Raw genomic sequence first — 14,358 nt, 5'->3', positions numbered from 1 at the left:
AATTAATTTTGAGTCCAGATATCTTTTGAAATTCTGTTAGTGCTGTTAGGGCTGTAGGCACAGAATGTTGTGTGTCTGATATATACAGTGCCATATATCATCTGCATATTGTGATATTTTTTGTTCAAGTCCTTCTCTAAAAATCCCCTTATTTGCTTTCACTTCCAGCACAGGACAAACAGCCCATAAATTAAAAACAAACAAGCGTCATGTCCTACACGTCTTACCTTCTGCAATAAGCCGCGTCACCTTTGGAATCACAAAGGCCTGCACGAGGATGTCATTGCACAGCAGTTTCTGGAGGGACTTCTTCACATTGGACAGTTCCAGGTAGTTCTCCACCTTGTGCACGTACTTCCGTGGTGGGTGTGAAGCAATTTGCCTCAACTGACTGATGTCAGCTTCTTGGACTCCCACTGCAAAAATGGTGATACCGTCACGTCGGAGGTTGGCAGCGGGAAGGCTTACATTATCGCTGGAGATTCCGTCGGTGATCACCACGGCTATCTGCTGCACTCCCTGTGCCTTCCTACTTCCCACACTTTCCTGGAAGATTTCTGTCCGCAGGTAGTCTAACGCCCGTCCAGTATTGGCCCCTCCTCCGCGGAATGGCAGTTTCTGGACCTGCTGCAGAACCTCTTCCTTGGAGAAAAACGTGTTCAGGAAGAATTCAACATTTGGAGAATCGCTGTACAATACCACTCCGATGCGGACCTTGTCTGAGCTGACATCCAAAACGTTAACGATATTAGAGATGAAGGAGCGAATCTGTTTGAAGTTTTCACTGCTTATGCTTCCAGATTCATCCACTAAAAATACAACATCAGCCAAAACTGCGCTCCTGCAAGCTGAAACGCAAAGCAAACACACAATGAATTAAGAAAAGAAGAACCTCTTATTGTCTTCAAGCAGAAAATATCCTAAAATTCCTGTCTCTCCAGTGATAACACCTTCATTTTCCAACTAACCTCTTTCTGAACACAAGAACATTCAAGATAGCAGGAGTGTCAGTAGCAGACTGTATCTCCGCCCCTCACTCGTCACTTCACATGCCCTCTCCATGACTGATGCTCCACCCTTTGATCTTTCTTTTGAATCTTTTTTTTTTTTTTCCTGAGGCCCCGCCCCATCCCTTACTTTTTCTGCCATTTATCTTGGCTCCGCCTATCTTTGTCCTTAATCCTTAAAATAACTCAGTAACAGTCTGTGGGAAGAAGTCTCATCCACCAGAATACAAATGAGAAGGGCGGTCCCTCAGGTGTGACGTCATGGTCTCTTGGGGGGGGGGGGGAGGAGGGTTCCACCCACAGAATACAAGACACTTATATAAGTTTAAAGTCACAGTACATAAATGTGAAACATAACAGAAATTACATAAAAGTATGAATAAAATTATGATTTAAAAGTAACAAAAACAATAATAGAGCGGAAAATAAACGGGGAATAAAACCGTGATAGAAACAGAACACTGGAGTGCATTGGTAACCAAAACCGGGATATTTCAATTCTTTGTTCACAGGCTGTACAAATACACCATTCTTCATTCTGCCGAAATTTCAAAACGCTGCTGCAAAAAGCACCTCTGGAAGTGAAAAAAATTCACAGCCGCCTAACTCCTGTTCTTGCGTCAGTACACTGGCTTCCAGCTAAGTTTTGACCAGATTTCAAATAATCCCTTCTAAACTGTAAAGTTCTAATTATCTTTACTATTGTTTGCTAAATCTATACCATTGTATTTATTTTTCCTTGGTATCCAGCTGTGAACCTTGGTGCCAAAACTATTAAGATGTCCCCGTTTAGTCCATTAGACTGAGCTGTTACTCCTAGTCTCCAAGTGGCTTTGTCATTGATGGTGACCACCGTCACCACAGTTATAGACAGGAGTTCTTATCTTATATCAGTGGTTCTCAATCTGTGGGGCGGGACCCCTAGGGGGACATGAAGTAACAAAAAAGGGGAGGGGGGTACAAAGATGAAAAAAAAAGAAAACAAGAATTGAAAATATGAAAAATCCATCTATTGAAACCAAAACAAATTAACTTAAACTACATTCCGATACTAGAAAAATAAATATAGAGTTAGATAAATGTCGATAAAAGTTAAGTAGGTATAATAAAATATGCATCTATGATATATCATTAATTAAAAAAGAACAAATTGGTATTGGTGGGCTCCATTCAAAAAAACGTTAGTGGGGGGGGCGCGATTAAAACTGTTTTGAAAACTCGGGTCGCAAATACTTAAAGGTTGAGAAACGCTGCCTTATACTCTTATACTCATTCCAGGGTTCCTCCCCAGGCTCCTGTTTAAAATGCTTCTTTTGTTTTCTTTGTTATTTTTTAATTATTGTTCATTGTTATTTTCATGTATTATTAGTCTAATTTTGTATTATCTGTTCATTCAGTCTATTGAGTTACTATGTAGCATCTCTGTGTGTTTTGTGGTTCTCTTCTGTTCCCTGAATTTTGTGGGAACGGGGCCACCTATCCATCTCAGTTAAGGGACCACCTCCAGTTCTATAAAACGAAGCTGGGAATTGAATGTTTATTTGGAGTGTGCTCTGGAGTTTGGTGGAATTGTACTTAATGTGCCCTTTGTGATTTATTATTTAATTTTTTGGTTTGTTATTTCTTTTTCCCCTGGATTAAGCACACACTTTCGGATCGTGTCTTTTGGGATTTTGTTTACCCTATACATACTTATTAAGGCCAGAGAGAAGCCAAAGGACTAAGTCATCAAAGCCAGATCTTCAGGATGGTGACCATATGTTCCATGCCATTGAACATCCCACCAGAACCAAATCACTTCACCTGTCTGCACTTAAGATGGAAGAACAAAAGAAATGGATCCAATTGTATCTCAAATGTTGTAAACCACCTTGAATAAAGACTTCGGCCTAATAAGTAAATGTAATGTAAATGTAAACAAGAGGACAGCAAAATTCACACAGATACCATATAATAACTAAATAGAATAAAAGTAATAGGGTCATGTATGTACATTGGAGATCACCTTCTGGGCTCATCAGAGGTATGCAGCACCACTCTGGAACAAGAGGGGTTCCTGTCGGTAAAAGTATTGCCAAGAGAGAATACGCCCAGTAAGGGCAACTCACCCCGCCACTTCTAATCCAATCCCTAGAAATCTCCTGCGTCACCAGGAAGGAGGCGTCTTATTCTGAATTGAGCGGACTGCAGGAAGGAGCTCCTCTCAAGACAGACCCGCTCAAGCTACTTAGAACAAGCCAAGGCGGCCATACCTTTCTGTTTGTTTGATTTTCTGCACCATTGTGCACCTGTTTTGTGGTACAGACTAATCTGAATTAAACAATTAAACTTGCTCCTTGCTTCACTTGACCACAATAGATATTACATATGTGATGCCGGGGGAGTAAAAAATAAGTTGCACCCGGAAAGGTCTGACGCACCCCACCAATGATACCAGAAGCACAAAAAGAAAATGGTGTGTCAAGAATAAAAAGAAGGACAAGTCAGCATGTTGTGAGGGGTGGACAGGTGCGTTGACTACTGACTTCGATAAGACGTTGAGAGGTGAAATAAAAAGTAGAATGTGAAGAAACAGCGCAGTCCCAGATGATCACTCTGATAAGGATCGAGTGGCATTCTGAAGCTGGATGAGATGTGTGCTGTAAAAGTGAGCTGAAAACTCGTGAACAGACGCCAAAGAAAAGACAGATGCTAGCAGTCCCAGTGAATCATTTCAGTATAAGACAACGAGTGGTTTGTAGCAGACGGAGACCAAATAAGAAATATATAAGAAAGAAGAAGCTGTTGGGGAAGTACAAAACTGATGGAGATTAGAGAGTGATAGAGCAACAGAGTTTGGGTTGCCACCTACTAGAATTGTGACACCGTGGAACACAGAACTTTAAGGAGGACGTCATACAGTAAACACTCCGGATGTAAGTCGTCCCAGTACATGGGCGCCACAGAAAATACTGACTACAGATTGGTGAAACATGATGGTGAGGTCGGAACAGACACAGCAAAGCGAAGACTTAAGACTAACGGTGAGTAGGATAACAAAAAGAGGAACTCTGCTAACCTGATGACACCCAACTGCTGAAGTAAAAACTGTGGTATCAAACTCTTATTTGTTTGGTTTTGTATCCTATATGTTTAGCCATATTAAGGGATATTTTTAGGTATTGAGTTAAGATAGGTGCTATATGTAATTTCTAAGAAATGTTCAGAAATAATAAGACGTCATATTTAGTTTCCTAATAAAAAGTGCGAAAGGAGTCAGGAAAGTTAAGAAAAACAGATTGCTTTCATTGTTTATGGTCTTAATTATCTTCTTCTTCTTCTTTCGGCTGCTCCTGTTAGGGGTTGCCACAGCGGATCATCTTCTTCCATATCTTTCTGTCCTCTGCAACTTGTTCTGTCACACCCATCACCTGCATGTCCTCACTCATCACATCCATAAACCTCCTCTTAGGCCTTCCTTTTCTCCTCTTGCCTGGCAGCTCTATCCTTAGCATCCTTCTCCCAATATAGTCAGTATCTATCCTCTGCACATGTCCAAACCAACGCAATCTCACCTCTCTGACTTTGTCTCCCAACCGTCCAACTTGAGCTGACCCTCTAATGTCCTCATTTCTAATCCTGTCCATCCTCATCACACCCAATGCAAATCTTAACATCTTTAACTCTGCCACCTCCAGCTCTGTCTCCTGCTTTCTGGTCAGTGCCACCATCTCCAACCCATATAACATAGCTGGTCTCACTACCGTCCCATAAACCTTCCCTTTCACTCTTGCTGATACCCGTCTGTCACAAATCACTCCTGACACTCTTCTCCACCCACTCCACCCTGCCTGCACTCTTTTCTTCACTTCTCTTCCACAATCCCCATTACTCTGTACTGTTGATCTCAAGTATTTAAACTCCTCCACCTTCACCAACTCTACTCCCTCTATCCTCACCATTCCACTGACCTCCCTCTCCCTTACACACAGGTATTCTGTCTTGGTGGTCCTTCTGACCTTCATTCCTCTCCTCTCTAGAGCAGATCTCCACCACTCCAGGGTCTCCTCGACCTGCTCCCTACTATAGCTACAGATCACAATGTCATCAGCAAACATCACAGTCCACAGGGACTCCTGTCTAATCTCATCTGTCAACCTGTCCATTACCATTGCAAACAAGAAAGGGCTCAGAGCCGATCCCTGATGTAATCCCACCTCCGTCACTCCTACCGCAGACTTCACCACTGTCACACTTCTACAACTCTTACGTACTTCTCTGCCACTCCCGACTTCTTCATACAGTACCACAACTCCTCTCAGGGCACCCTGTCATATGCTTTCTCCAGGTCCACAAAGACACAATGCAACTCCTTCTGGCCTTCTCTCTACTTCTCCATCAACACCCTCAGAGCAAACATCTCATCTGTGGTGCTCTTTCTTGGCATGAAACCATCCTGCTGCTCACTAATCATCACCTCACTTCTTCACTGAGCTTCCACTACTCTTTCCCATAACTTCATGTTGTGTCTCATCAGTTTTATCTCCCTGTAGTTACTGCAGTCCTGCACATCCCCCTTATTCTTAAATATCGACCCACCAGTACACTTCTTCTCCACTCCTCATGCATCCTCTCACTTTCCAAGATTCCATTAAACAATCTGGTTACAAACTCCACTGCCATCTCTCCTAAACACCTCCATGCTTCCACAGGTATGTCATCTGGACCAACGGCCTTTATATTTTTCATCCACTTAATGGTCTTAGAATATTACAATTTTTTTTTTTACTTAAAGTAACACTATTTTGTAAATGTATTAAATAAATGTTCATTTTTTTCAGAATTGTAAAAGTTGGTCATTTGAACTGAAAGAAATTTGCATATTATACTTTTAAGCTTGCAGAAAGTGGGAGAGCATTGCTTAGTGGAAAGGCTACTTGTTCAAGAGAGGTGGCCACAGCCAAACAATTGGCAATGAGCAGTAGGGCATTACATATATAGACAAATAACAAATGAGCAGAAGAATATTCTATAAAGTAATAGAAAACAAAGAACAATAATGAAAAGAACACAAGGAAGACAAACAGGAGCCAATGAGGAAGTCTGCCTTCCATTGAGAACAAAGCCATTCAGACACTAGAAGTAACAGCTCGGCTTGATGGGCTAAACAGCCGCCTCTCACTTGTGAGACATCTTAATAGTTTTGGCACCAAGTGTCACAGCAGGATGCTAAAAAGAAGACACAACAGTATAAGATCAAATGGGAAATAGTAAAGATAATCCATCCATTATCCAAACCCGCTATATCCTAACTACAGGGTCACGGGGGTCTGCTGGTGCCAATCCCAGCCAACACAAGGCGCAAAGCAGGAAGCAAACCCCGGGCAGGGTGCCAGCCCACCACAGATAGAAAAGATAATTAAAACTTAAAGATTTACACCATAGGAGGGGGGTTTGGAGATCTGGTGAAAACTTAACTGGAAGCCAGTGCAGTGGCACCTGAACAGCAGTTACGTGATTGTGAATTTTTCTTATCTTAATAATTCCTCTTAATACATAATAACACTTTATAGTTTACCTTAATTGTTTTGGCAGCTAGTGTCACAGCAGGATGCTTGACTTGACTACAGTATAAAACGTATCATGTGAGACGGAATGAACAGCAAAATATCGAAATGTTTTACAAATATTAGAAAGCGAAGGTCATTTGGCCTTACCAGCAGATATGACAGGAAGCTTTGGCGGGGCTTCTTTGGTCGTAATGACGCCAATCACTTCCTTGGCGGTGGGACCGAGTTCTTTCAGCGTTTTCAGCTGATACACATGTGGCATCGTGGCCATCATTTCCAGTTCGGGACGGTCAGAGTTTTGTAGACCCACAGAGATCACCTTCACTCCCTCCCCCTTGATGGCCCTTGACGCCTTCTGAACCCTGTCGGCCGACTTGGAGGAAGTGACGATGACGACAAACTGGTGGTACCCTTCTTTAATTCGGCTCCCGGCAGATTCTTTTAAGAAGGTCTGCCGCACATATTCGATGGCTTGCCCCGTTCTGAGTGGCCCCGTTTTCATCCTGAAGCCGCTCTTGATGTGATTGAGAATTTCGTTCTTCTTCTGGTAGGTGTTCAACAGGAACTCCACCTGGGTGTTGTCGCTGTACTGTGCCAGGCCAACCCTGTGCTTTTTGATTCCGACTTCAAGAGCATTCACAATGGACAAAATGAACTGCCTGACCTGCTGAAAGGCAGCTGTCCCCATACTGGAGGATCCGTCGACTAGAAACACAATGTCTGCATAACGAGGAGCAACAACTGCAAAACAAAAAGAGAATAAGTCTGTTAAATAGCCAACTGAGTGGAGGCCAGTGAAGAATGGGAGACCACTCGCTCTATGAAAGCTCACGTGGTTTAATAATCGCTGGAATCCATCCATCCATCCTCTTCTGCTTATCCGAGGTCGGGTCGCGAGGGCAGCAGCTTGAGCAGAGATGCCCAGACTTCCCTCTCCCCTGCCACTTCTTCTAGCTTTTCCGGGGGAATCCCAAGGCGTTCCCAGGCCAGCCGAGAGACATAGTCCCTCCAGCGTGTCCTGGGTCTTTCCCGGGGCCTCCTCCCGGTTGGACGTGCCCGGAACACCTCACCAGGGAGGTGTCCAGGAGGCATCCTGATCAGATGCCCGAGCCACCTCATCTGACTCCTCTCTCCTATTGCTGGAATGTTTTTTAAAATGATTTCCCACCTCAACCACATGGGTCAGTTGTTTGATCCGCATTCCCATAAGAAGGGCTGCCTGGTTTGGTACTTACTTGCACTTCCTTTACTGTCCACTAGGTGTTTTTAAGTGTATGATTCATAATTTAATTGAACAAATTCTGCAATTTTATCGATGACAATTGTGGATAAAAATTCTTCAGCCAATAACAGGTGTGAGGGTTTGGCCAGCATCCTTACCCGGCCGGGGCGCCCTAAGATGGAAGTACAGGGAGAGACAGCATACACAGGCATTGTCTTCCCTGGACTGCTAGATGGCAGCACCCTTAAGGTTGCAAAAGCACCACGGTTTCCCACAGGGCATCATGGGACTTGGAGTTTGCTGACTCAACCCTGTTGGGTTCTGTGGGTGCCACAGGAGGTGCTGCAGGAACCGGGGAGACCTACTTCATATGGCGTCTGCCTCCCTCAGGAGTGCTTTCAGACCACGCTTACGGGACACTCGAAGTATTCCCTGGGTGTTAGACAAAAAGAGCTGCCTGCCTCACATCAGAGAGCCAGAGTCGGGAGGAAGGAACACAAAGCTTAAGTGTACTCAAATGTGGCACTTGGTGCCACGGCCCACCTGCCAAGTTGTTTTGCCTGCCTAAGGTAAAGTCATCCCTGATGGAGGATCACAGGAATCATGGGAAGGAGGGGTCCTTTCATCGGATTGGCTGGCCCAGGCGAAATGGGGGAGGCAGCTTGATGGATGAGGTCTCCAGGACTCTAAACAAATCCAAATCTTATTATGTGATATCATCCATCCATCCATCCACTTTCCAACCCGCTGAATCTGAACACAGGGTCACGGGGGTCTGCTGGAGCCAATCCCAGCCAACACAGGGCACAAGGCAGGAACCAATCCCGGGCAGGGTGCCAACCCACCGCAGGACACACACAAGCACACACTAGGGCCAATTTAGAATCGCCAATCCACCTAACCTGCATATCTTTGGACTGTGGGAGGAAACCGGAGCGCCCGGAGGAAACCCACGCAGACACGGGGAGAACATGCAAACTCCACCCAGGGAGGACCCGGGAAGCGAACCCAGGTCCCTCAGGTCTCCCAACTGCGAGGCAGCAGAGCTACCCACTGCACCACCGTGCCACCCCTATGTGATATCATCTACTGTTAAATTCTGCTCCGTACTTCTAAAATTTTTATTTTTATACTGTATTGAGGATTTGTTCTGTTCTGTGTATTGTATTGTATTGACCCCCTTCTTTTGACACCCACTGCACGCCCATCCTACCTGGAAAGGGGTCTCTCTTTGAACTCCCTTTCTTGAGGTTTCTTCCATTTTTCCCTACAAGGTTTTTTTGGGAGTTTTTCTTTGTCTTCTTAGAGAGTCAAGGCTGGGGGGCTGTCAAGAGGCAGGGCCTGTCAAAGCCCTTTGCAGCACTTCTTATGTGATTTTGTTCTATAGAAAAATAAATTGTATTGTATTGTATTGGAGAAGGCAGTGAACAATGGCAGACAGAGAGTGGAAGAGAGTTGCAGAGGGCTTTATTGCTGTGTGCTTTGGAACTGTGTTTGTGGTGTGGGAAACACTTGCCAGTAAGAGTTTCCCACAATTAAAATCATCTTTACCGCACTTGTGTCTGAGCCTGTGTGGTGTCGGGTGTTTGGGAGCTGAAGCGTCCCCTGGAGGCCACACAGGATTGCCATATTGTAAGGCTGCATAGGTTGAAGGGAAAATTCTGATTAATCGTCACCTCAGCATTGTACAGGAATTTTGACTGCTTGCAGAATTTATGAGAAGTTAAGGGTAAGTTTGAAAGAACCCCACTTGGTAGGCTTCCTAGCTGACTGGGGGGTTAGCATCATGTTGTCGTGACGACAGAGGAAGTGATGTAACATTTCTATGTTATGCTTTGATGTAATGGCCACTACTCTGAGGAGAAAGAGAGAGAAACACAGGAGGCAGAACAAGAAATGAAATGAAGGAAGCCGAGATGAACTTCGCTCAGGGACATCTTGCTATTTTGAGGTGGCCACCTAAAGCGCCTACAGAGGAAAGCATTTGGGCTTCAATACAAGCCTCAGGTTGACCCCATTTGGTGAGCTAAACCGCTTTTCATTTTTATTTTGATAGTGCTGAAGTGGCTGAATACATCTGCCAACCTGGGCATCTGAAACAACAGAACTGGACATTCAGCCCTCAGACCAGCAAATTTCAGTTTTTCCTCCTTCTTATTACTGCACATGGGGTTGGACAGAGAAGACCCTTAGGTGGTCAGTATACACAATAGACGGACAGGGGGAGACAGCCTTCCATGACTGTATGCTCCCCTGTTAGCTCCCTGGGATGGTGTACCCACTCATACACACACCTGCAGGGCGTTTTAGGAACTGCAGTCTCACTGGGCACCCCTTCTGGGTTCCATGGGTGTTATGTTATATATAAAGCATTAAATGGTCGAGGTCCGGCTTACTTGTCTGAACTTATCATGACTTACAAACCAGAGCGCACATTAAGATCTCAAGATGCCGGTCTGCTTATGATCTCAAGGATTAATAACAGTGGGAGGTCGAGCTTTTAGTTCCAGGACCCCCTAAACTGTGGACTGGTCAGCCTGCTACTATAAGAGACGCCCCTTCGATCTCAGTTTTCAAATCCTCACAACTTCAGTTTAGCACACCCTGACTAGAGCTGCTGATTAACTGTGCAGACTGCATCTCTGTTGTTAGTCATTAGCACTGAGACATAAGTAACATGATAGTTATAATTGTATACTAACCCTCACTTATTCTGTTTTTCTTCTCGGTACTCAAATGTGGCACTTGGTGCCACGGCCCACCTGCCAAGTTGTTTTGCCTGCCTAAGGAAAAGTCATCCCAGATGGAGGATCGCAGGAATCATGGGAAAGAGGGGTCCTTTCATCGGATTGGCTGGCCCAGAGCCGTTTCAGCCGTGGAATGGCCAAATGGGGGAGGCAGCTTGAAGGATGAGGTCTCCAGGACTCTACACAAATCCAAATCTTATTATGGGATATATCATCTACTGTTAAATTCTGCTCTGTACTTCTAAAATTTATATTTTTTATTTCTTACTATATTGAGAAATTGTTCTGTTCTGTGTACTGTATTGTATTGTATTGACCCCCTTCTTTTGACACCCACTGCACGCCCAGCCTACTTGGAAAGGGGTCTCTCTTTGAACTGCCTTTCCCAAAGTTTCTTCCATTTTTCCCTACTAGGTTTTTTTGGGAGTTTTTCCTTGTCTTCTTAGAGAGTCAAGGCTGGGGGGCTGTCAAGAGGCAGGGCCTGTTAAAGCCCATTGCGGCACTTCCTGTGTGATTTTGGGCTATACAACAATAAACTGTATTGTATTGTATTGTATTGTATATTAACAGGGTGAGCTGGAGGGAATGGCCATCCCAACTTTATGGGACTTCCTCTATGCCGTTTTTTCCTAACACAGCAAGTACTTCTAGGTCATGCACAAAAGGGGTCACCTCACATCATTGGGGGATTCGGAGTCAAGAGGAGGAGAACAGCACTTGCCTGCAGGAGTGAAGGAAGAAAGGAAAGGAAAAGAAAAGAAAGAGTCAGTCATTGTGAGACCCTAAGGAAGGAATTTTACTTAATAAAAACAGTTTATTTGAACCCGAGACTGTTGTAGGGTAATTGTGTCTGAGGTTTGAGAGTCTACGACACCCTCTAGTGGCCACATGCTACAAGATTGAAGGAAGAATGAAGGAAGTTTACGTCTCTGGTTTGCTTTTTAATAAGGAGTTGAGTTTGCCCTCCTAATTCTTCCTAGTGCTCAGAATTCAAAGGTGTGTTTGTGAGGCTTATTTTAGACTTCATATGGCCCTCCATCACCAGCTTTGTTGACCCTACGTATTTATGAACCACAGCTCACCCTTCAACACCACACGAACTGGGGGCCATGGAACCAGTGCTGGGCAGTAAGGCATTACTCAGTAACTTATTCTCTTCCCAAGTATCTTGCCCAACAGTGCTCGGGACTGAACACACACCTCTGTGAGAGGATGTTGGACCTCATAACAGGCAGACCCCGGGCGGTGAAAATGGGATTTCACAACTCCAACCCAATTAACCTCAAATAAGGAGCCCCTCAAGGATGTGCTCTGAGGCCCCTGCTCTATTCCCTTTACACCTATGATTGCGGGGACACACGCAGCTTTAACTCCATCATGAAGTCTGCTGACAACACAGTGGTGATCGCCAAGAATGATGGTGGAGAACCTGGCATCGTGGTGCCAATAGTGATAAAACTGCCAGGTGTTCAAATACAGCGCCTTTACCATGTGTGACTGCTATGCTGGACCATTTCACAGCCGGGACATTGTGGACAATATGGAAGGAGGCATAACCCGGCCGGGATGGGATGGAACCCAAAAGGGATACAAAGAGATATGTAATGGATAATGCAGTGAGTTTGTATATCCAGGACAGTTCCTCCCCTGATACAGTAGATGGCAGTGTACCACTGGTGTGGACCCAATAAGGACGGCTACAGGAATGTATGGGAGTTGTAGTCCTGAGGGACAACCCTGTCCTATCGGGGTCCTTGGGTGCCACCAGGATTAGGGTTAGGACTCCCTGCTTCAGGAGGGTTCCATCAGGCTGTGCCCAGGACTGACATAAAAGCGAGCCATCCAGCCTCCTTCAGTGAGTCAGAGTCGGGAGGCAGAAGGCAAAACTTACTTGAAGGAGGAAGAAGAGGAGTATTTATTGGAAGACTGTGGAACCGGCCTGTAGATGAGGTATTTTATGAATTTAAAACCTTTACTTTGCACTTGGGACTGTTTAGTGTGGTGTGTCCGGGGTTTTGGAGTTCAGTGGCGCCCCCTGTCTTTTACACATGCCATACTGGAAATGCCAAAGTGTGAGGATAGATGGCCATTGCCCACCCCCCCCCCCCCTAGTTTTTTCCTAATTCACTAAATGAAAATCAAAATCCTTTTCCAATTTTGATCAAATGTTTAACTTTTCGGGGGATTTCATCAGGTGAATGAGTGAATGATAAAGGACAGGATAGAAAACTGAGATGTTTGACTCCCAAATAGAAAAATGTCCAGTCGTTATCTACGTCATCAGTGTGTTACAGGAAGTCGGTGGAGGTGCAGTATGATAATCACGATGCCAGGGTGGGATTCAGCTCTCAGCGACTCAAAACAACGAAAAGGTCCTGGAACTCGCCTGCAATCCCCATTCAAAGCATTGCAATATGCGGAATCACTCCAGAGATGACACCTCACTCTCTTTGTATTGTCACTTTTATTGTGACCCCCAAAAGCCAACGTGAAACCTACCCGAGAGCTCCACTTCCACTCTGGTGCACACTGTCTGCAGCAAGTTTGTCGACAGATCCTTCAATGCCTCAAAATTTTCGATGTTGTACAGGAACTTTTCCGAGGGCTTGTTGGCAATCTCCTTCAGCTCGCCGTACTCTGCCACATTAATTCCAATGACGTACACGAGAACTCCCAGCTTGCGGAGCTCGTTAGCGGGCGCGCTAACATTGTCGGACGATTCCCCGTCGGTAAGGACAATAGCAATCTGTGGCACGCCTTTGTCGACTCGGCTCCCGGCGCTTGGGGTGAAGTACTGCTCTTTGATGAACTCGAGGGCTTTGCCCGTGTACGTGCCCCCCTTCCTGTAGGCCAAGTCTTGAATGTGGGTCAGAATCTCGCTTTTGTTGGAGAACGTATTGAGAAGGAACTCCTTGTGGGCATCATCGCTGTACTGGGCAAGTCCGACTCTCACGTTGTCTACGCTGACGTCCAGGCTGTCCACGAACGTGTAGAGGAAGTCCCTCAGCTGCTGAAAGTTGGGTTCCCCGATGCTTGATGAGCCGTCTACGACAAACACGATGTCAGCCACCGAGGCCTTCCTGCATTCTAACAGATAAACAATACAAGTGTTACCATGAGGGCCACAAACACATTCACGTGCATCTTTATTAATTGTAAGCTACTTACAGTGCATCCAGAAAGTATTCCCAGCGCATCACTTTTTCCACATATTGTTCTGTTACAGCCTTATTCTAAAATGGATTAAATTAATTTTTTTCCTCAGAATTCTGCACACAACACCCCATAATGACAACATGAAAAAAGTTTACTTGAGGTTTTTGCAAATTTATTAAAAATAAAAAAATTGAGAAAGCACATGTACATAAGTATTCACAGGCTTTGCCATGAAGCTCGAAATTGAGCTCAGGTACATCCTGTTTCCCCTGATCATCCTTGAGATGTTTCTGCAGCTTCATTGGAGTCCACCTGTGGTAAATTCAGTTGACTGGACATGATTTGGAAAGGCACACACCTGTCTATAGAAGGTCCCACAGTTGACAGTTCATGTCAGAGCACAAACCAAGCAAGAAGTCAAAGGAATTATCTGTAGACCTCCAAGATAGGATTGTCTCGAGGCACAAATCTGGGGAAGGTTACAGAAAAATGTCTGCTGCTTTGAAGGTCCCAATGAGCACAGTGGCCTCCATCATCCGTAAGTGGAAGAAGTTTGAAACCACCAGGACTCTTCCTAGAGCTGGCTGGCCATCTAAACTGAGCGATCGGGGGAGAAGGGCCTTAGTCAGGGAGGTGACCAAGAACCCTATGGTCACTCTGTCAGAGCTCCAGAGGTG

The 14,358-nt window shown here is 45.0% G+C and overlaps 1 protein-coding gene across 1 annotated transcript in view; it reads right to left on the bottom strand.

Moving 5' to 3' along the window:
* LOC114664078 (collagen alpha-6(VI) chain-like) overlaps nt 1–14,358 on the bottom strand; it is a 353,886-nt gene that overhangs the window by 259,790 nt on the left and 79,738 nt on the right. The window contains exons 4-6 of the mRNA XM_051936115.1: nt 13,025–13,612; nt 6,704–7,297; nt 228–848 (exon numbers count right to left, since the gene is read on the bottom strand). Of these exons, the coding sequence (XP_051792075.1) occupies nt 228–848; nt 6,704–7,297; nt 13,025–13,612 (1,803 nt within the window). The remainder of the gene's footprint in view (nt 1–227; nt 849–6,703; nt 7,298–13,024; nt 13,613–14,358) is intronic.

This window comes from Erpetoichthys calabaricus, chromosome 13 (genome assembly GCF_900747795.2).
Source record: "Erpetoichthys calabaricus chromosome 13, fErpCal1.3, whole genome shotgun sequence".
Taxonomy (NCBI): domain Eukaryota; kingdom Metazoa; phylum Chordata; class Cladistia; order Polypteriformes; family Polypteridae; genus Erpetoichthys; species Erpetoichthys calabaricus.
The sequence above is the reverse complement of the archived record's forward strand: the minus strand, read 5'-3'. Positions and strand labels throughout refer to the sequence as shown.